Source organism: Ranitomeya imitator, chromosome 3 (genome assembly GCF_032444005.1).
Source record: "Ranitomeya imitator isolate aRanImi1 chromosome 3, aRanImi1.pri, whole genome shotgun sequence".
NCBI lineage: Eukaryota > Metazoa > Chordata > Amphibia > Anura > Dendrobatidae > Ranitomeya > Ranitomeya imitator.
In genome coordinates this window covers 107,484,789-107,508,218 of record NC_091284.1, presented here as the reverse complement: position 1 = coordinate 107,508,218, position 23,430 = coordinate 107,484,789, and the positions used below count along the sequence as shown (strand labels likewise).

At 40.1% G+C, this 23,430-nt stretch overlaps 1 protein-coding gene across 1 annotated transcript in view; it reads left to right on the top strand.

Moving 5' to 3' along the window:
- WSCD1 (WSC domain containing 1) overlaps window positions 1-23,430 on the top strand; it is a 372,647-nt gene that overhangs the window by 89,367 nt on the left and 259,850 nt on the right. The window contains exon 2 of the mRNA XM_069761266.1: window positions 12,411-13,093. Coding sequence (XP_069617367.1) covers window positions 12,664-13,093 — 430 coding nt within the window. The 5' untranslated portion in view covers window positions 12,411-12,663. The remainder of the gene's footprint in view (window positions 1-12,410; window positions 13,094-23,430) is intronic.

The following is a 23,430-nucleotide window of genomic DNA, read 5'->3' as shown; positions in this document are numbered from 1 at the left end:
GTTGGTAAGTGTGGAAAACAAAATGCACATTATTTGCAAAGTTAATAAAAGTATTGATTACGTAATTTACATTTTTGATGTTACCACTTTTAGTTTTTGAATATGTCTTTAAAAATGTAGTTTTGTTCTACTGTAGCTCCTCTGGCAGGAAAATGTAACATTCCCCAGTTCACAATACTTTCTTTTTTCATTGTTTCAACTGTGACAGTTAGGATATTTCATGTGGAATAACTCCAATCACTGATGGGAACAAATACACCTTGCTTTAAAGCCTAAAAAAGCAGCCTTTCGTTATCTGTGGTGCTCTTGTTCTGGATGAAATGAATAGCCTCTTTGCAGCCAACAGACACAGGAGCCCTCTATGAGCTACACAAAAGCTGGAGCCATTTTCTTTGCTGCATTTATGTTGAAAAATCTCCCTCTAAGCTTTCACAGTTTCACAGAAAGGGAATTGAGTTGGACGTCGGGAGGGGACCCAGTCACCCCGGGCATGATGCCGGCTTTTATTTGCAACAAGAGGTGAAAGGTTCCCTCAAGCACAAAGAAGCTCTTTTTTTGCTTGGACAATTCTATCCCTGTGAGGAACAGATATGCTAACAGTCTCGGCAAAGCAAACTTGAAAAGAAAACATTACCCAGTCCAAATAATTTAAAATAAGCTTTAGATTTACTGATGAAGACAGATGCGTACACATCCCGAGCTGATTAATCGAACTTTCCCTTCCTTTTAGAACATCAATGTTTACAGCTGTGTTGTCCTTACCGAATCGCGCGAGAGATTTCCATTACATAATTGAAAGAAGACTTCTTTGGAATTCAGTCGCTAAGCTTCTGTTAATACACTTATCATGATTAACCACGGGGAAAAAAGCTTTGTGTTATCCAGAAATGTTTCTAAGCTATAGGCAGCATGGTGGCTCAGTGGTCCCTACTTTTGCTCACAGCGCTAGGTTTTTGGCTCAAATCCTTCCGAGGACAACATCTGCAGTGCATTTAGTTTGCATGTTCTCAACATGTTTGCTTTGGTTCCCCTCCACTCTCCAATAAGGCATATTGATATGACATTTAGATTGTGAACTCCAGTGGGCACAGTGATGAAGATGTCCATAAAATGCTATGGGAAAAAGGTGCTATATAAGCGAGTAAAAAAAAAAAAAGTTCTTTTTAAAGAGGAGATGGAATGTTATATATATATATATATATAGGAAATAATGTGACCACTCCTGGTTGAACCATCAGTTTCTGAAATACAGGTGCATCTCACAAAATTAGCATATCACAAAAAGTTAATTTATTTCAGTTATTCAATACAAAAAGTGAAACTCCTGTATTAGTTATTGCAAAAAAAGTGTTTCAAGTGTTTATTTCTGTTAATGTTGATGATTATGGCTTACAGCCAATGAAAACTCAAAAGTCATTACCTCAGTAAATTAGAATACTTTATAACACCAGCTTAAAAATGATTTTAAATTCCAAAATGTTGGCCTACTGAAATGTATGTTCAGTAAATGCACTCAATACTTGGTTGGGGCTCCTTTGGCATCAATTACTGCACGCTGAGTGTGTTCTTTTCCTCCTCCCGACTGGTTGCTTCCCTGCTGGCACTTGCTCTACAGCCACAGGTCTATCAGTGGCCCACAGCTGCAAAGTAAGCTTGTGTTATATCACAGGTGGATAATTGACTTCATGCAGGCATCACAAAGGCTACCCTCCCTCATGGGCTCAGTTGTGCCCTTTTGTCTTGAGGTTCCTTTGCATGACCATGTAATGGGCAGGGAAGTATGACCATAGCACAAATCATGTAATACAGCCGCTATACTGTTGTGTGAAAGCTTATAACTCCTCAATTGCCATTCTTTGTGTTAAATGCTAATTTTAACTGTGCCAATATTTTGCTAAATATTGACTCTTGCTTGACTGTAGTGCATTGCATACCTGTGTACCAATCTCTAACCTTTACCTCTGCAGTGAGCTCTGTTTGTTTCTGACCTGTGTCTGTAATTAGCCAGGAGAGCTTCAGCAATTGGACTCGGATCTTCACTGAATCTAATGCAGAATAATGTCGCCCCAATATGAGGTTTGCTTTAGCAACTTTGAGTCAGTTACTTGATCTACAAGGATTTAGTGCCAGTTCAAATTCTGTGTAACCCCTGAACAGAATTATAAGAAAACATTTTCAAAATTTACAAAATGAGTTTAAAGTAGAAATGTTGAATTGGTGTAAAATTTTTAGGAATTTTTTGAACCTTGTGAATTTGAACAATGTGTGTCACACTTTGCCCAAATTTCCTAAAATGGCCATTGTCACTTCATATACCGCAGAAAATTGCATCAGCAAAAGAAGGATCACATGGCCTCAGATTTGGCTAGGCAGGCTTCCCGGTAATGCTTTACAGGTATCACAACACATGACATTACACAACCTATCAGTAGGGATTATCTAACGATGCACAGTTATTTTCTGATTAATGTGGTTAGTTAATGTCCCAGTTCACAAGTTAGATGTAGATTTATGGAGAGAAAGCCATTAAAAAAACAAAACAAAACAAAACCAGAAGAGACTGTACAGCTAGTGTGTAATAGCACAGCAATGAACATTAGTGTGTGCAAGGAAGAGAATAATCCAGATTTAATTCTTAGGTAGAGGGTTAGTCAATGTGTTACCAGTTATCATCTACATGTATTTACCCATAGTCATATTTGTAATGGTCATTACTAGGGCTGTATTTGCATTTAAAGATCTTGAAATGGTTATACACAATCTTAGGAGTGTTATACTACATGCCTTTTCAGGGTAATAGATGACTTTGGAATACTTTCTATTTGTGGCAAAATTTGACACAATTAGAATTTCCTTGAAAAGTTTGACAGTGCTGGTGTTAGGTGTCGAGTTCCCATCTCTGCACGGGGGGAATCTCGAACCATCTCTGCTGCGGTCTCCTATTCTTCTCCAGCTGCAGTGGAGTCTGCTCAGCGGAGACGTCGGTCCCGGCGTCTGGCTCAGGCTGATACTGGATGACTGGTTACTACTGCCCTTCCAGGCTCTGTTCTTGTAGCCAGCAATGTTCAGCAGCGAGCAGGTCTTTCTGGGACTAAGTCCAGATTTTCCCTTTCTTTGCATGCCCACGGGATGACCTACCATTGGAGGTCGGAGGTCACATGCTTAGATACTGCAGCTAATCCCATTGGTCCTCTAGGAAGGTCCTAAAGGTGTTCTTCTGTGGCAGACTCCCATTGGTCCTTCTCAGAAGGTCTTGTACTTGCTGCAGCTATAAAAGGTTTGCATGGCCGCACTGCCATGCGCTAGTATACAATTGTTATCGTGTGTGTGTTGATGAGTGCAAGTCATTCCTTAAAAAACCCATCCCTTGTGTATGACTGTTCACGTAAGGTGTATGGCTGCAATCTAGCGCCTGGCTGAACTCACAGCTTTCACCCATGAAACCGCATCTAACTGCTGTGACCACCAGTGCAGCGACGTGCACTATTAGAGCGCTTACCTTACGCAAATCTGGGTGGTTAGTGGCGTCCGCTAGTTAGTTACCTCTGATACCCCAATTGTGGTGTCGATTGCAAGAGGTCTACACTAACTCTAATCCTGTGTCCTGGGATAGAGTTCTGTGGTTCCTTGCTTGCGCTCTCTGTGCAGTACCGCGACCCTGTGACTTAACAGGGATCGCTTTCTTCATACAGGGTGAAGTTAACCCATGTGTGTATCAGCAGGTTCCATCTCTGCACAGTGGACCCCGGGCTGCGAACGCACCTTATTATATCTATTTAATTATTTGGTGTGTTCCGCTAGCCCTAACAGCTGGTGATTTCAATTTTTTTTTTTTTAATTGTTTTCTCTACTTTAAAGTCAAATAAGAACAGAGTGTAAGTGATGTTGAAAACCGTGCACATAATTAACTTGTTTGTGAAATGAAAGAATTTTAAAAATGCTCTACATTTCTAAATTACTTGTAAACACTTGAATAGAAGATTCAAGAACATTTCAAGTACTGTTTCCAGAAGCATCACGAACAGGTTGATAAATGCATCACTTGTTTATGACTAGCATTCTTACCTGCAAATGTGACATTTTATTAATTAAACTTGTTAAAGGGGTTTGTTTTTTTTCAAACTTTTTCTTTTTTTTACAAGAAGGAATGTTGTTTTTAATTTTATGTATTTGAACTGTACTCTTAATAGACTCATCCATTTAGTAAATTGAACAATAGTGTTGCTGCTGGTTAGGAAATGCGAGAGCTGAGCAATGTTGAGCCATGAAAGTAGAAATGAGCGAATCAATTTGATGAAAATAAAATTTGGGTTTTAGGAATTTGCTGAATTTGAACAATGTGTAATTCAATTTGCTTGAATCGACAAAAATTACTACCCCCATTTTATACATTGCATAAGATTCCACTAGCCAGAGAAGGCTCACGTGTATCCCACTTTATGCATCCTTATAATGCATTGCAGCTATCCTATCACATGGTATAGTACAGCCAGTCACAGTCTGGATAAAGCAAAGTCAAACACTGCAGCTAATATTTTGGGTTGAATCTGGATAGTAAAATGATGTTACAGCTCATAGCTTAAAAATAGGGACAGAAAGCGATGCAATTCTGACAAAATTGAGCAGCACAGAAGTGAAGAGTGGTTACCATTAGAAATTAGAAGATCAGGCAAAAATCACCATTTTGCATACATTTTTCTGGGAACGTAATGCTCTCTTATGCTTTGGGTTCTTATCAAAACCCAGAGCATAAAAAGTAATCTGTAAAAAACAAAATTGTAACTACTTAACTTACCATTCACCCCTCCGCCCCTATGCACCTCGCTGTCACTTGACCGGTCTTCACCATATCTTATCACTACTGTGAAAAAAAGGTCACATCGTGAAGTCACAATGTGTTACATGACCTTGTACGTGCATGTACAGAACCTTTTTGGGACTCCTCAGACCTGTAAATCTCAGCCTAGCGTGAGAAGCCAAGAGATTTGAGCGCATGCAATGTTGATAAGAACATGCAACGAGGACTGGACAGGTGTTGGGGAGGAGTGGAGGGGCCAGAGATGTATTTGGTGAAGTGAGTGTAAGTACTGTATATTTGTTTTTTAAACCTTTTGATGGTTTTTATAGCTGACAAAAATGGCACCACCATTCTTTCGAATCCATATGGAAGGGAATTGCAAAAAATCCCCATTTTGACGAATGATGATTTTTGTAATATTTGAACTTAATTCACCAAGAATCCAAATTTTTGAAGATTTTTTTTGCCAAACTGAGCATACTGAAGATTAGATTTATAATGACAAGTAGACTGACACCTATTGTGGATGGCCTGCTTATAGACAACTATCCAAGAGTTGTAAATTCAAACAGAAATAATTTTTAATTAAAAAGGACCATTAAAATTTTATTACTGGGAAATATGGATACAAAATTAGTATTCTGTGATGCTTAATTTAGAAACAATGTGGGTTTTTCTGCACTTATTTCACTTAGCAATGTATCGTAAAGGAGAGATACTTGATTGTCTGAACTTTGGCCAGCCAAGGAGCTGGTAAAATGTGGTGCTTTGCTCATGTACAATGTTCCTAGCTTGTCTTGAGGGGAGGGGGTAAAAATAAGTGTTCGAGAACATTTTTCTTGATGAGTCACAGTCATTTTGTACCACAGAATATAGCAACAACAATGGCCTTTGCATGTGTGTTGAGTTTAGATTTACTGAAAGTTTTTAACTTGTACTGTATTAGTATTGTAGTACATGGCCTATTGAGGTCCCATAACAGCTGGATAGGGAGAACCTGCCCTAGTAATTAAACTATGCAATGAATGCAAGCAAAAACCTAAATTAACATTTCCACAGGGATGAATGATAAATGTCTAACTACTTTGCAGTCTCATCACTGGATCACCACTGGTGACTAAAAAAGAGTCTTAATTTCCCCACCCCCTTCTCTTTGCGGTCAGAATTTAATAGAGGAATAGGATCGCAAAAGCATCTCTTGCTCCATTCATTATCCATTTATCAGAGTTTACTACAGCCCTGTGTCTTCATTCGGTTCCGCAATGATAACATCCAGTGCAACATTCACATAATCACAGCAGCATTTTTTAAACTCAGTGGTGACATCTGCATGTATGACCTGTAACTACTGAGGCCAGTGATTGGCTGAAGTGATCAGGGAAGGATGGGCAAGGCTTCATAGCTGCAGGTCCATTGTGGGTAATTTAATGGTTATCTCTTCATTTTAAAAAAAGTCCCACCAATGAGATTACTATCAATCATTAGAAGGGGCCATAATTTTTGCCTGACTGCGGTTGGGACTGAATGGAGTAGCATGATCACACATGCAAGTACAGTTCTTAACTAGCTTTGTTAGTCCGTTTATACAGAGAATCAAGTAGCATTATACATGTAATGCCATTCCACTCCATTCCTTCCTCAATTACACTGGGGAGGTCCGAAATCAGAACCGCCTACTCTAATTTCTTTGAAAGTCCTGTGGTAAGACCCCCAACAGTCAGAAATTTATCACATTTTCTATGGATATGGTTAGAGTGGAACAAAAATATTCAAACAACTGTTGTGTGGGTGCCAAACCAATCTCCTGAGACCCTCCTAGGTGCGAACATCCCTAGTACCTTTTCTAATTGGTCCTGCATGCATTATATCTCAAATATGACATGCTGAGCCTACTAATCAGAAGAGGCACTGGAGATGCCCGAAAGTAAGGGGAGGTTCGTAAGGTTTTGGTCCAGTGGCCATGGACTATATATGTGACCGCTGGACCAGGGTCATCTAAATCTTTTTGCTCAACTCTTACAGGTATAAATGTCTTTTGTGTGAAATATGCAAATTGTCTCTTCAGAGAGGAAGAGGACTAGATTTTAAGTTTTGCTTTGCTCATGAGTGTACAATGCTCCGCTATCTTCATCAGTCCCATTCCCTATTATTTGGTAACTTTAAAAAAAATGACAGAGAAACACTTCAATTTTGACATAAAAATTTATCATAGGCACAATATATTATTATGCAAAGATCATTGTTAAATGCATCACGAGTATCATGGCTTAAAGCAATTTAGCAACCAATTTAAAGGGAATCTCTCACATCATTTTTCGCATATAAGCTGCTGCCACCGCCATTAGGGGCTTATCTACAGCATTTTATAATGCTGTAGATAAGCCCCCGATGTAACCTGAAAGATAAAAATAATACTACCGACAAAAGACCTTCACACAAAGACCAAAAAATAAAAAACATATATAATCTTTATTGAAACAATCATTAAAAACATACAATAAATAATAAGACAGTAACCACTGATGCAGGATAGAAACAGTGGGACCCATGCAGGAACCAACCTCTAAAACAACAGTAGTACAGTGACAATAACCGGCTGGGTATAAAGTAATAAACATATGTAACTAGGTAGAATATATCTGAATAAATACAGGCCCTATAAGAAAAAATAGGCATGTATGACAAATAGACAAAAGATCTAAAGTAAACCCAGATACATGATGGAAATACAGACTACTGCAAATGAAGTGATAAAGACATAGTTACCTAGAGGAGGAACCCAGGGACCCACCACACCCGACGCGCGTTTCGCACGGAAATGCTTCGTCCAGGGGTGGTTGGGTACTGGCCAGATCTGGGTTATATGGCGGTCATGACCAATCAACAGAGACAAACAATTAATTAGATATGCGGCACCTGATGTTATCCTGTCGAGATCGGACCTAGACAGGTGAGCGGCGTAAAAGAGAAACCGAAAGTAACTGCGGCAAATGATGACATGGTCGGCGCATGCGCACAGAAGGTAAGTAACGTAGGCCCCAATGGATCAAAGTTAGAAACCGAAAGTAACAGCGACAAGGAATGACGCGGTCGGCGCATGCGCATAAAAGGTAAATAACATAGACCCCAGTGGATCAAACTTAGAAGCCAGTGAATTGCAAAGACAGACGCTAGTGCGTCCTATCTGAATAACGTTGAGAATAGTGCTACACAGAGGCGCAGAATAGACCGAAAATACATATAAAAACCATAGTGCATTGTGTAAAGAGACTAAAGTTAAAAAACGCCAGAACAGAGATTTAATAACAACCATGTAGCGCCGCAAAAGAATTATTTATTTTTGAGCGCAAGAGCGTGATAACAAAACCCATTACAAAAAACGCCAAAATAAGAACTAAATTGCAACCATATAGCGCCATAAATAGGAAATAAAACACAGAAGCGTAAAACAAAAAGACTCGTGAAACTAGAATGTGTGAACCAAAAAGAGAAAAAGGCGCACAATCCCGAAGACCTACAATTCCTAAATTATTGCTAAATATTACAAATATAATATATAAAGAACATTGGTGTTTTTATTCTGTACATCTAGGCTTCATTCTCCATGCTTTATGCTGATGGCACTTTAGTGGATATTCACCATGTTTTTTGTCCCAGCAGCACTTATATATTTGTATGGCTATTATTGTCACTGTATTATGGATTTATTAATCCCTTTTCCTTTCTTTAGGTTGGTATTTTTACTTTCATTTTTATTTTTATTTGTATTCACTTTTGTTTTTATTTCTATATATTTAATTTTGTTTTTACTTTTTATTATAATTTTTTTTTTATATTTTCACATTTTTATTATTTATTATTTTTTTGTATATTTTTGTTACCCACCTTATATATTATATACATGTATCTATTTACTTTTTTGTTTTTTCATTTTTCCCAATATTATTTTTATATTGAAGGTTCGTACGCAGTGCTGTTCTAGCTGCTGCAACAACTGTTGCCTATTTTTAGGGCGCATGCGCTATTTATGCCATAATTCATTACCCTGTATTCTTTTCTTTGCCGGTTTCGGCATTACGCTTGTGCGATTTATTGTTTATCTAACTGCGGCGTTTCATGATTGGTTATATATTATATATCAACACTGAATCACGATGTAGATATCTTCTATATTCGTTTTTTCTGCGTCTTTCACAATTATATGGGCTTCTTTATATATTATATTTTGTAATATTTAGCAATAATTGTAGGTCTTCGGGATTGTGCGCCTTTTTCTCTTTTTGGTTCACACATTCTAGTTTCACGAGTCTTTTTGTATTACGCTTCTGCGTTTTATTTCCTATTTATGGCGCTATATGGTTGCAATTTAGTTCTTATTTTGGCGTTTTTTGTAATGGGTTTTGTTATCACGCTCTTGCGCTCAAAAATAAATAATTTTTTTGCGGCGCTACATGGTTATTAAATCTCTGTTCTGGCGTTTTTTAACTTTAGTCTCTTTACACAATGCACTATGGTTTTTATATGCATTTTCGGTCTATTCTGCGCCTCTGTGTAGCACTTTTGTCAACGTTATTCAGATAGGACGCACTAGCGTCTGTCTTTGCAATTCACTGGCTTCTAAGTTTTACCTTTTATGCGCATGCGCCGACCGCGTCATTCCTTGTCGCTGTTACTTTCGGTTTCTAACTTTGATCCACTGGGGCCTACGTTACTTACCTTCTGTGCGCATGCGCCGACCACGTCATCATTTGCCGCAGTTATTTTCGGTTTCTCTTTTACGCCGCTCACCTGTCTAGGTCCGATCTCGACAGGATAACATCAGGTGCCGCATATCTAATTAATTGTTTGTCTCTGTTGATTGGTCATGACCGCCATATAACCCAGATCTGGCCAGTACCCAACCACCCCTGGACGAAGCATTTCCGTGCGAAACGCGCGTCGGGTGTGGTGGGTCCCTGGGTTCCTCCTCTAGGTAACTATGCCTTTATCACTTCATTTGCAATAGTCTGTATTTCCATCATGTATCTGGGTTTACTTTAGATCTTTTGTCTATTTGTCATACATGCCTATTTTTTCTTATAGGGCCTGTATTTATTCAGATATATTCTACCTAGTTACATATGTTTATTACTTTATACCCAGCCAGTTATTGTCACTGTACTACTGTTGTTTTTGAGGTTGGTTCCTGCATGGGTCCCACTGTTTCTATCCTGCATCAGTGGTTACTGTCGCATTATTTATTGTATGTTTTTAATGATTGTTTCAATAAAGATTATATATGTTTTGTTTTTTGGTCTTTGTGTGAAGGTCTTTTGTTGGTAGTCTTATGTGATTTCCTTCATGACCCTGGTAGGAATATTATTTGGTGTTTCCTGAAAGATAAAAAAACAAATTAAATTATACTCACCCAGGGGTGGTCCGGTGCAGTCCGGGTCCTATGGGCGTTACAGGTGCGGGACCGGCGCCTCCCATCTTCATGCGATGACGTCCTCTTCCTTGTTTCTGTTGTGGCTCCTGTGCAGGCATACTGAATTGCCCTGTTGAGGGCAGCGTAAAGTACTGCAGTGCGCAGGCACCGGGCCTCTCTGACCTTTCCCGGCACCTGCGCACTGCAGTACTTTGCTCTGCCCTCAACAGGGCAGAGAAATATGCCTGTGCAGGAGCCGCGACAGAAGCAAGGAAGAGGACGTCCTTGCATGAAGATGGGAGGTGCTAGACCCAGACCTGCAACACCCCTGGGTGAGCAAAATCAAAACTTGTTTTTCTTATCTTTCAGGTTACATTGGGGGCTTATCTACAGCATTATAGAATGCTGTAGATAAGCCCCGAATGGCGGTGGCAGCTGCTTATATGCGAAAAATGAGCTGACCGATTCCCTTTAAGCAATTTTAGTTTTGTAATACAGGTAGAATTATGTCTCTATCATTGCCTCTTGCACATATGCATTCTCTGAAAGAATTGGCTATAACCTTTGTAAAGACCATACTAATCTAGTTAGATAAGTTTTTAGACTTTTAATTTTCTAAGTTTTCATTTTTTTTCCATGTCTTTTAATATAACTTACATCAAACAGGTATAGAATACACTTTGTTCAATCACGTATTGGAGTATGAATCACTGAGCTAAAATAGATAAGTCTTGTCTCCAAATCTAAATTTGTTATTTTACTAAATTTATATGAATATAAACCTATAAAAAATGTACAAGTCAGACCTCAAAGTACAAAAAAATACCAAACTTTATTAGAAGTACAATAACAAGAAACAACAATGATGGTGATGTATACCAATGTAAAAAACACCATAGACCTGAGGCACGTATTATAACCAAAGTCCTTCCTGCCACATATATAAATCTCCCATGACATAACAACTCATTGCGCCAAGTGGCATGTTTGCCTCGACGCGCGTTTCGGCCCCCTGACGAAGGCTGTGCCGAAACGCGCATCGGGGCGATGCGGGTGGTACTGGCAGGTCCCCTTCTTACTTTCCCGGTGGTCATTGGTTTTTCACTAGGTAAGACAAATATATGACTACTCTTATTGAGCTCTATCTAGGCTTTCCTCACTTTAAGTATTATGGTTGGTCCTTTTCTATGACCAGACGGACATATATGTGACATTGGTTATAAATAATACTATCTAGCACCACCGGTATACTATTATTACTTTGGGGGTATTAATTCTGATATTATGAGTGTATGTTTTAGATACTCTGTATGATTATCCTACTATTTTTTATATCTCTGCCAGACTTCCCATGTCCCGTCTTGCTGCTTAATTTATTCACATGCCCTGTGGGAGTACCCACTAGCACACCTGTTAAATTGTATCTATGTAAAATAAAGTTTGTTATATTTTTTTCAACATACTTTGGGCCTACAGATCGTTGTTTTCTTTGTGCGTTTCTTATCTCTGTGGAGAGGTAGTGGTCCTGCTGGAATTAAAAACACCTGTGGCTATAAGGCGGAGTGCTCAGTCAGATGGCTAATGTGCTGCCTTTTTGTTTTGAGAGTATGAGTTGGCGACTCAGCACCTGTCCACACTTAGTCTATGTTTGGATGTGATGGTCAGTTTTTTTAAGTTTGTATTCATTAGCCTTGACACCTAACACACAATTGTTTTTCTTGTGAAATTTTCAATAAGTTTGATGTGTCACATGACCCTCTTCCCATTGAAAAAATAAAGTTGGATCCAAAATGGCTGCCATGGTCACAACCCATCTTGAAAAGTTTTCCCCCTCCCATATACTAATGTGCCACAAACAGGAAGTTGACATCACCAACCATTTCCATTTTATTTAGGTGTTTCCTTATACATGGCCCACCCTGTTATATACATTTGCCAACCATAAAATACATGAATGTCTGGTTGTTTGCAGGAAGAAGCGTTCTTGATAAACTACTTCTTGGTTTGGCTGGCTGGGTACCTTTCGATTACATTAATGCGTCCTAATGGGGCATATGAATGAGTTGAACAAGTTTAAGTGAATATAGACTTACATATGAATTTGTATATAATTGGATGTTCTTCATTTTGCTGAAATTAAGATCTATATTGAGAACGCTAAAATGAAAATTATTATAACTGCATTTACTTTTCTTTTATTCATAGAATGTGGAATTCCTTAAGCATTTAAAGAAACCAAGATTATGGAGCAGAGCTTTGAGACCATTGGACAGAATCTACAAAGGCATTGCCATACATAGCTAAAATGTGTTTCGTGGGAACTGTGATGAGTGGACATGAGTTGAATTTTTTGAAGGATATTATTTAATAACATCAAGTGAAACTATTGGGGGGACCATATCCCCCCATTTTTTTTTTTATTTTTTTTTTTTTTATACCTTAGTTTTTTGGTGAGGGTATGGCCAAACCTTTTTTTAGTCTACAGAAATTTCTAAGGCGGGCTCAGTTTTTTCTCTTCTTTCTCACCATTGCTTACTTAATGGCTGGAAGTCTGTTACTTCTACAAAGATCTTACTTGGTCATCCAACAAAATAACCGAGGAACTTCTAATGTCCAGGGCTCTGCAATTGATGGTTTGATGCCTCTTGATAGATATCTGGAACAAAGGATGTTTCGGTCTTCATACTGGAATACAAAAGGATTAGCAGGTGGAAATATTCAAGAGAAACCAGAAACAAATGCTTTACTTGATCAGCCAGTTTGGTTGATATCACGAAACTCAGAGTTACGACAGCTGAGAAGAAGATGGTTTCATAATTTTGTGAATGATCGAGAACCTGCTCAGGCAGCAAAAGCCAAACTGCAGAAGCACACAACTGTAAATATAGGTAATTATTACCATCATATTTTAAATTATTTCATCCAGGAAAATTATCAGAACATAAAATAATGTAATATTTAAAAGGATATTACCATATCCAATATCCTATCCCGATATGTAGTAGCTGTAATAATAATAATCAAGCATGAATACAAAAGAAAAGCGGCCCTCACCAAATCGATAAAGAAAGAAGTCCTTTATTCCTTATTTCAGGAAATGGACTGGGTATGCAGGGAGGAAGAAGAATGTTGGAGATGCAAAAACCCCTTTAAGTATAAAAATATGCTTACTAAAATGAAAGTTGTTAAGGCAAACTATGAGGTGCAAATTGGAAACTCTGTAGTGTTGTCTTCTCTTGTGCAAGGACCCCTTAACTTAAAGGGGATATCTGGGACTTTGTAAAAAATAAAAGTGCCTAAACGCTAATAGGCAGGTGGTTGTCTTCACAAAACGATAACACACCGCTCCTGCCGGTGGTTCATCTGCCACTGTTGATCTCACGTTGCCCTGCTCTGTCGATGGGACGTGACTGCCAACGTCTTGCTGATTGAAAGATTGTTCTCCCAGTTAGGCAGCTAAGATCTGGCTGTCAATCAAAATGACATCTGCAGTCCCACCCTGTCAACAAAGCAGTAAAGAAGCTGCTGCTCTGTTGATGCTGTATCGCCGGCAGGAGCTGTCTGTGACTACTCTGTGACCGGGAAGAACGGTGGTCACAACAGGCAGGTAGGTACCAGCACTTTAAAAAAAGTCTCAGATATCCCCTTTAAAGAGGAATATATTGATCGTTCTGTTATTATTCCTGAATTCACTGTAAATATCTCTTAGAAATTATTGGATCCACTTATTATGGCTTGCGATAAATAAGTAACTGAGTCATTTTGTAGCCAGTATGACCTGTCAGCGCTTGTTCCAGCCTACACTTACATGCTGACAGCTGAGTGTAACATTTTCTTTTTTCTTAACATTGCAATTTTTATGTTCATGTCCTCAAGTTGAAAAGGTAAAAGGATAAATGTATGATATGGGAAAAAAATAAATATATTTCCATGGTATGTTGTTGATCTTCCTCCAAATGTAGTTTTTTTTTTTTTTTTTTTTTTATTTCACAAAAACATCATTTCTGTATGTTAGTAATTTAAACGTGATGCTTCTCTATAAACAGCTCCACACAGCATAATTCCTGAATGGGAGTTTAGAAATTAAATAAAAGGTTTGTTTGAGTCTTTTCTTTAAATCCTGTACAATTAAATGATTGGAAAATATATATAAAATCTTTAAAGGGAACTTGTCAGATATACCTGAGATATACCTGCAGATTTGGGATATACCTGCAGATATGTCCCCACAGCGTTTGAGAGAAAATTAACTTTATTCTCCCCAGCAGCATTCGATTTCAGTTATGGGGGTCGCGCTGGTGCTGGTTCAGTCACCACTGTGAGAATACAGAGCCCTGACTGACACTGACTCTACATTGGGGCTGGCTGCCAGTCAGGAGCGGGGATACGGTTACAGCCGCCTTTCTTTATATGATAGATATTAGGTTTTTTAAGCTCAATCAAAACCATTAGTGACATGTATTTGTGTGTTTTGCAGAAGTATGTTAGGTTATATTCACAGTGGGTTCAGCTGTTTTTAATCAATGTTTTACACTGTCAGAATATCTTTTTAATTTTGCATATAAAGCAAAATGAGCAATTTAACACCGTAAGCTGAATTGTGTGTATGGTACAAAGAGGGAAGCCAAGGTTCTGTTGTAACAATACATTTTTAGCAAACTGCAGCAATTCTTTGTGAAACCAATACCTTGCATCATAGGACAGACTGAGGCTGTCCTAAAAGGCACAATGAGCTGAATGTATCATAAATCACTTAAAAAAAAATGAGGAACAATTGGCCTTGTTTTTCTGATGGATAGAATGATTCATTAGAATATGGCAAAAACGAATATTTGCTTATGTAGACATTGACTAGAGAAAGAGTAGACCTTGAATTTTGTTTCTTTCATAGGGTTCATCTGTCCATGTAAGTTAGGTAAGGGGCACCGAGTCTTGTTCGTATACTCCTGAATCGGATCTGGGTTAGTCTATAATGTACATTCTGTTTTTCTTTCATGCACAAAACCTTCAACCAGTAATAGTTCTATGTGAACCACTGGGTGTAATAGATGGATGGTAAAACCATTACCAGTTTATATCAATTTACGCAGCATTTATTTTTTTAAACCAGTACTGTTATGGTCCATTTCATGTCTTTGTTAAAATGACAATATTCAGTTAGTTAAAGTGGTGTTTCAATGCTCTACTGGCTATATTGTTAGATCTATTTTTTTCTATTTCTTTAGGGGAATTGATTTTGTTGGCATTTGTGATTTTTGTAGATGTTCGATCATTTGCTATCTATTGCTAAATTTCCTCTCACTAATTTTTAGAGGTTGCAGTTTCCCAAGGCTTATCTGCATTAATTAGTTTGATGAAAGTTAAGCATCCTGTGCACATCATTTCGTTCATTTTATTCTTGTGATGGTTAGCAAGGACTATTGTATATGTCTCACCAGAAAACCTCTATTGTAAGCTTATCTGTTGAGCTCTATTTTCACAGTTTGATTCAAGAAGTAATTTTAAAAATGTTAAGGTGCAATAATATGGCTAAGAAATGCCAATGTTAATTTCACCTTTGTTGTATGTTAAGCTATACTTTAGTATTTACAGTTAACTTTCTTTAGTGCAAGAGATGCATGTTTGAGTAGTGTAAGTTCTCTAACAGCTGACATCCGACACTAAAGGTACCTTCACACTCAGCGACGCTGCAGCGATACCGACAACGATGTCGATCGCTGCAGCGTCGCTGTTTGGTCGCTGGAGAGCTGTCACACAGACAGCTCTCCAGCGACCAACGATCCCGAGGTCCCCGGGTAACCAGGGTAAACATCTGGTTACTAAGCGCAGGGCCGCGCTTAGTAACCCGATGTTTACCCTGGTTACCAGTGTAAAAGTAAAAAAAACAAACACTACATACTTACCTACCGCTGTCTGTCCCCGGCGCTCAGCTTCTCTGCACTCCTCCTGCACTGGCTGTGAGCACAGCGGCCGGAAAGCAGAGCGGTGACGTCACCACTCTGCTTTCCGGCTGACCGACGCTCACAGCCAGTGCAGGAGGAGTGCAGAGCACAGCGCCGGGGACAGACAGCGGTAGGTAAGTATGTAGTGTTTGGTTTTTTTACTTTTACGCTGGTAACCAGGGTAAACATCGGGTTACTAAGCGCGGCCCTGCGCTTAGTAACCCGATGTTTACCCTGGTTACCAGTGAAGACATCGCTGGATCGGTGTCACACACGCCGATCCAGCGATGTCTGCAGGTAGTCCAGCGACGAAATAAAGTTCTGGACTTTCCTCAGCGACCAACGATCTCCCAGCAGGGGCCTGATCGTTGGTCGCTGTCACACAGCAACGATATTGTTAAGGAAATCGTTCTGTGTCACAAAAAGCAACGATATCATTAACGATATCATTATGTGTGGCTGTACCTTAAGTGCCAGGAGTGCTCACCCACTGCTCTTGGCACTTTAACCTCCTAAATGCTTTGATCAAACACGATTGCAGCATTCCGGAGCTGGCAGAGGGATGGCAGAGGCAGACTCTGCGGTGTGCTAGAGGATCCTGATCGTTGCCATGGTGATATGATGTCGTCATCACGACATCAGGGTCATCAGAACTAGGAAAGTTGCTTGATCATGCGCAGTGCATGATAAGCAACTTTTTCGATCAGTGCAGAGCTGACCGTTTGAATAGCTTGGGGATGCTGCTGCATCCCCATGCTATACAAGCAAACAGCCTGCAAAAAATGTTTGTCCCATAGTGGGACAAAGTAAAAAAGTAAAAAAAGAAAAACAATTTTTTTAAAAATAATAACAATATTAAAAAAAATCAAAACCCCAGAGTGACAGAGCCAATTTGGTACTTATTAGCCGAGCCAATTTTTACAATTCTGACCACTGTCACTTTATGAGATTATAACTCTTGAACTCTTCAATGGATCCCGCTGATTCTGAGATTGTTTTTCGTGACATATTGTACTTCATGCTAGTGGTAACATTTCTTCGATATTTCTTGCCATTATTTATGAAAAAACTGAAATATGACAAAAAAATTTTTAAATTTTGCAATTTTCAAACTTTGAATTTTTATGCCCTTAAATCAGAGAGATAAGTCACACAACATAGTTAATAAATAACATTTCCCACATGTCTACATTACATCAGCACAATTTTGAAAGCAACATTTTTTTTGTTAGGAAGTTAAGGGTTAAAAGTTGACCAGCGATTTTCTCATTTTTACAAGAAAATTTACAAAACCATTTTTTTAGGGACCATCTGACATTTAAAGTCACTTTGAGTGGTGTACATGACAAAAAATACCCAAACTTGACACCATTCTAAAAACTACACCCCCTCAGTGTGCTCAAAACCACATTCAAGAAGTTTATTATCCCTTTATATGCTTCACAGGAACTGAAAGAATATGGAAGGAAAAAAAGAACATTTAACTTTTCTTGTAAACATTTTACTTCAGAACCAATTTTTTTTATTTTCACAAGTGTAAAAAGAGAAAACGAATGAAATTTGTTGTGCAATTTCTCCTGAATACGCCGATACCCCATATGTGGGGTAAACCCTGGGCGCACGGCAGGGCTTGGAAGATAAGGAGCACCGAATTGAGATCGGACGCCATGTTGCGTTTGGAGAGCCCCTAATGTGCCTAAACATTGGAAATCCCCCACAAGTGACACCATTTTGGAAACTAGACCCCTTAAGGAACTTATCTAGATGTGTGGTGAGCACTTTGAACCCCCAAGTGCTTCATAGAAGTTTATAACGTAGAGCCGTGAAAATAAAAAAAATCACATTTTTTACACAAAAATGATTTTTCGCTCCCACAAATTCTTATTTTCACAAGAGTATCAGGAGAAATTAGACTGCGAAAGCTGTTGTGCAATTTCTTCTGAGTACGTCGATATCCCATATGTGTGGGTAAACCGCTGTTTGGGTGCACGGCATAGCTTGGAAAAGAAGGAGTTCTGTTTGACTTTTTCAATGCAGAATTGGCTGGAATAAAGATTGGACGCCATGTCGCGTTTGGAGAGCCCCCGATGTGCCTAAACAGGAGAAACCCCCCACAAGTGATACCAATTGGAAACTAGACCCATTAAGGAACTTATCTAGATGTGTGGTGAGCACTTTGAACCCCCAAGTGCTTCACAGAAATTTATAACGTAGAGCCGTGAAAATAAGAAATAAAAAATTGCGAGCTAAAAAATCATTTTTGGAGAAAAAAAAATATTTTTTATTTTCTCAAGGGTATCAGTAAAAATTGGACCCCAAAATGTGTTTTCCAATTTGTCCTGAGCACGCTGATACCCGATATGTTGGGGGGTACCACTGTTTGGGCACACATCGGGGCTCGGAAGGGAAGTAGTGATGTTTTAAAATGCAGACTTTGATGGAATGGTCAGGCGAGGGTCATGTTGCATTTGCAGAACTCCTGATGTACCCAAACAGTAAAAAACCCCCACAAATGACACCATTTTGGAAACTAGACCCAAAGAACTTATCTAGATGTGTAGTGAGCACTTTAAACGCCCAAGTGCTTCACAAAACTTTATAATGCAGAGCCGTGAAAATAAAAAATCCTTTTTTTCCACAAAAATAATTTTTTTAGCCCCCAATTTTTTATTTTCGCAAGGGTAACAGGAGAAATTGGACCCCAAAATTTGTTGTCCAATTTGACCTGAGTACGCTGATAACCCATATGTGGGGACGACCACTGTTTGGGCACACATAAGGGCTCGGAAGGGAAGTAGTGACGTTTTAAAATGCAGACTTTGATGGAATGGTCTGCTGGAGTTTATGGTGCATTTTCAGAGCCCCTGATGTACCTAAACAGTAGAAACCTCCACAAGTAACCCTATTTTGGAAAATAGACCCCCAAAGAACTTATCTAGATATGTGGTGAGCATTTTGAATGCCCAAGTACTTCACAGAAGTTTGACGCAGAGCTGTGAAAATAAAAAATCATTTTTTTTCCACAAAATGATTTTTTTGCCCCCAATTTTTTTTTGTTTTTGCAAGGGTAACAGGAGAAACTAGACTCCAAAAGTTGTCCAATTAGTCCTGAGTATGCTGATGCCCAATATGTGGGAGTAAACCACTGTTTGGGCGCACGGCAGAGCTCATAAGGTAGGTGTTAGGGCTAGCGGAACGCACCAAATAATAAGACAGAGTATGGTGCGTTCGCAGCCCGGGGTCCACCGTGCAGAGATGGAACCTGCTGCCAAGTAATGACGGACTATATGGCGGTACTCATAAGTATACACACGTGGGTTAAACTTCACCCAGCGTGAAGGAAGCGATCCTGTTGCGTCACAGGATCGCGGTACCGCACATAGAGCGCGAGCAAGTAGTCAGCGAACTCAACCCCAACTAGAATTGAAGTCCGATTAGACCCCTGCTGGCACAACACCGCAACTGGGTGTGTAAGGAAGCTAAATAACAATATTAGGGCACAAGAGTGCATGCGGTGCCGCACTGACGAACGCCACTAACCACCCAGGCTTGGGTAAGGAAAGCACAGAGGAAGTGCATGGCGCCGTACTGGCGGTCACAGCAACTGGACGCTGTAATGTGTGATTCGTGCTGTAGGATAAGTCGGGCGCTAGATAGCAACCATACACCTTCCGCGAACAGACATTCAATAGGGAAGGGCTATCAAAGGACGACTTGCACTCACAACAAACACACGTATGCAAATGTACACTAGCGCATGGCCGTGTGGTCATGCGCAGTTTATATAGTTGCAGCACAGGAAGTGGCCACAGAAACTTTGCCCTTCCAAGACCTGCCAAGAGGACCAATGGAATGTGCTGCAGGGCCTGAGCACATGACCCTCGATCTCCAACGGGAGATCTTGCCCAGGGCATGCTCAGTGTGTGCAGACAAGGACTTAGTCCCAGAGAAGTCCGCTCGCTGCTGACCAGCACTGGCTTTAATGGCAGAAGCTGAAGAAGCAGCAGTAACTCTCTGTACAGAGTGAGACTGAGCAAGACGCTGGGACCGATGTCCCTGCTGAGCAGACTCCACTGCGGCTGGATAAGAATGGGAGACCGCAGCAGAGATGGCTCGAGATTCCCCCTGTGCAGAAGCGGGAACTCGAGACCTAACAGTAGGGAGCACCATTTGACTTTTTGAGCACAAAATTGGCTGTCGCGTTTGGAGACCCCCTGATGTACCTCTAACTCCAACCCGATCCATAATCCTAATCACAACCCTAACCATAACCCTAATCACAACCCTAACCCCAAAACACACCTAATCCCAACCCTAACCATAACCCTAGTCAAAACCCTAAACCCAACACAACTCTAATCATAATCTCAATCCTAACCTCAAACCTAACCCTAATTCCAACCCTAATCCCAGTACACCCCTAACCCTAATCCCAACCTTAACCCTATTCCCAACCCTAGCCCTATTCCCAACCCTAACCCTAATGCCAACCCTAACCCTATTCCCAACCCTAGCCCTATTCCCAACCCTAACCCTAATGCCAACCCTAACCCTAATCCCAACCCTAACCTTAATCCCAACTCTAACCCTAACTTTAGCCCCAACCCTAACACTAACTTTAGCCCTAACCATAACTTTAGCACCAACCCTATAACCCTAGCCCCAACCCTAACTTTAGCACCAACCCTAACTTTTGCCCCAACCCTAACCCTAATTGGAAAATGGAAATACATGCAGTTTTTTTATTTTGCTTTTTTTTCCTAATTAAGGGGGTGATAAAGGTGGGTATTTATTATTTTTTTTATTTTTATCACCGTGAAAGGATCTCACAGTGACCAAAATAAAAAAAGAGGAAGAATCTTCCTCTGCCGGCCGGCAGATCACGGCGGGCGCACTGCGCATGGGCCTGCCATTTTCTTACCAAAGGAAGAAGCCGGAAGCCAGGAGGTGACACAGGAGGACCCAGGGACACCTGTAAGTATAACAGGGTTTCCGATCCCCCTATTTCTCTGTCCTCTGATGTGCGATCACATCAGAGGACAGAGAATAACATACATCGCTTTTTTTTTTTTTTTAGATTGCCGGTAAACGGTTAATTACCAGCAATCGCAAAACAGGGGTTGGTAAAAACCAACCCCGATCATGTTCTTTGGAGCCCGGTTACCCCCGGCAGCCGAGAATCCAAAGAACTGCCGGGTGCCGGCTGGCGGGCGCACTGTGCATGCACCCGCCATTTTTTTCCCGGAAGAAGATGGCGGCGCCCATCGGGAGCCACGAGGAGCACCGAGGGACACGGGTAAGTATCGGGGGGCGATCAGGGACCCCATTTCTCTGTCCTCTGATGTGCGATCACATCAGAGGACAGAGAAATTAAATGGAAAATCGCAGTTTGTTTGTTTTTTGTGGCCGCAGGTAAACGGTTAATTACCAGCGGTCGCAACCCAGGGGTCGGTAAAATCTGACCCAAATCATGTTCTCTGGGGTCTCTGCTACCCCCAGCAACCGAGACCCCCAGAGAAAAACCGACTGTGGGGGGCGCTATACACTTTTTCCACAGTGCCGTGGATACAATAAAATAAAAAAAATACACATATTTAGTATTGCCGTGTTTGGAATGACCTGACCTATAAAATGTCCCTCTAGTGAACAACATAAAAAAGGCAGAAAACGATGCTTTATCATACTGTCGAACAAAAAGTGGAATAAAATGCAATAAAAAAGAATAGAAATAAACACAGTACCGCTGAAAACGTCTTGTCGCGCAAAAAAACAAGCCGCCATACAGCTCCATCAGCGGAAAAATAAAAAAATTTTTGCTCTCAGAATAAAGTGATGCAAAAATAATTATTTTTTCTATAAAAGTTTTTGTGTAAAAGCACCAAAATATAAACATGGTATTTCTGTAATCGTACTGACACGAAAAATAAAATTTTACCACACGCTTAATGACAATCTTCCCCCAAAAATCCCGAATTGCTATGTTTTGTAAATTCTGCCTCCCAAATATCATTATAGAAAGCGATCAAAAAATGCCACGTGTCTGAAAAAAGTACCACTAAAAACGTCAACTCATCCCACAAAAAACAAGCCATCACATGATTCTGTTGTTCTGGAAAAAATATAACTTTCAAAATATAGTGATGCAAAAAACATATTTTTGCAATAAAAAGCATCTTTTAGTGTGTGACAGCAGTCAAATCTAAAAACCGGATATAAATCTGGTATCGCTGTAATCGCACCGAACCAAAGAACAAAGTCGCCTAATCCCTTATATCGCATGAGGAACAGCATAAAAAATGAATAAAACCAATTCTTCACCTGCTGTTGATTTTTTTCATTCTGCCTCCCAAAGATCGCGGTAAGGCTTGGCACCCATTTATCCTGCTCTCTGCACTGAGCATTAAACACTGGGGTTTTCATGTAAATCCTTGAAATATCTGATTCAGATGAAACCTTCTATGGAAGATTCCCTATAATGAGGCACTGTGTACTCCATCTGACCTGTGATCCTGGTTTCAATCTTTTTAGGATTGCATATAAATGCCATCGGCCACAGTTTTGTGTACTTCTGAAAAAAACACCGCTCAACAGAGGCCATACTGATTCCAGAATAAGGCCTGTGTCACACTTGCGAGAGCAATGTGAGAAACTCGTGCAAGTCTTTCGCATCAATACCCGGCACTGCCGCCAGCAGACTGTGTGGTTGCATGTATTTCTATACAGCCGCACGCTCCGGTCCTGATTGTCGGCGGCAGTGCCGGGTATTGATGCGAGAGACTCGCGCAAGTTTCTTGCATTGCTCTTGCAAGTGTGACCCGGACCTAACTATGCTGCCTTACTATAGTGAATGTATCCCTTGAGGGTTTCATTTGAATCGCGTCACTCTGAGATTTAGATGGAAACCCCAAAGTAAGTGCTCAGCATAGAGCGCCGGATAAATGTGATTCCAAACATTATGTAAAATGTTCCCAAAAAAAGCTTCAACTCAATCCATAAAAGAAAGCCCTCACTAAGGTCTGCCATCTGGAAAAGCGAAATGGATCCTCACCATCCAAAACAAATTCAGCAAATTATCTGCCCCCAAATCCCAATACCCCCTCTCTTCTGAGCCCCACAGTGTACCTAATCCACATATAATGTCCACATGTTTGGCATTTCTGAAACGATGAGAGCCCACCTAACTTATGGGTGCATGTCACTAGTGTTACGGATCTTCAACACAGGACTAAACTAGAAGGGGAAAAACTGACCCTGCACTATGACTTGGCTGAAACCCTACGATG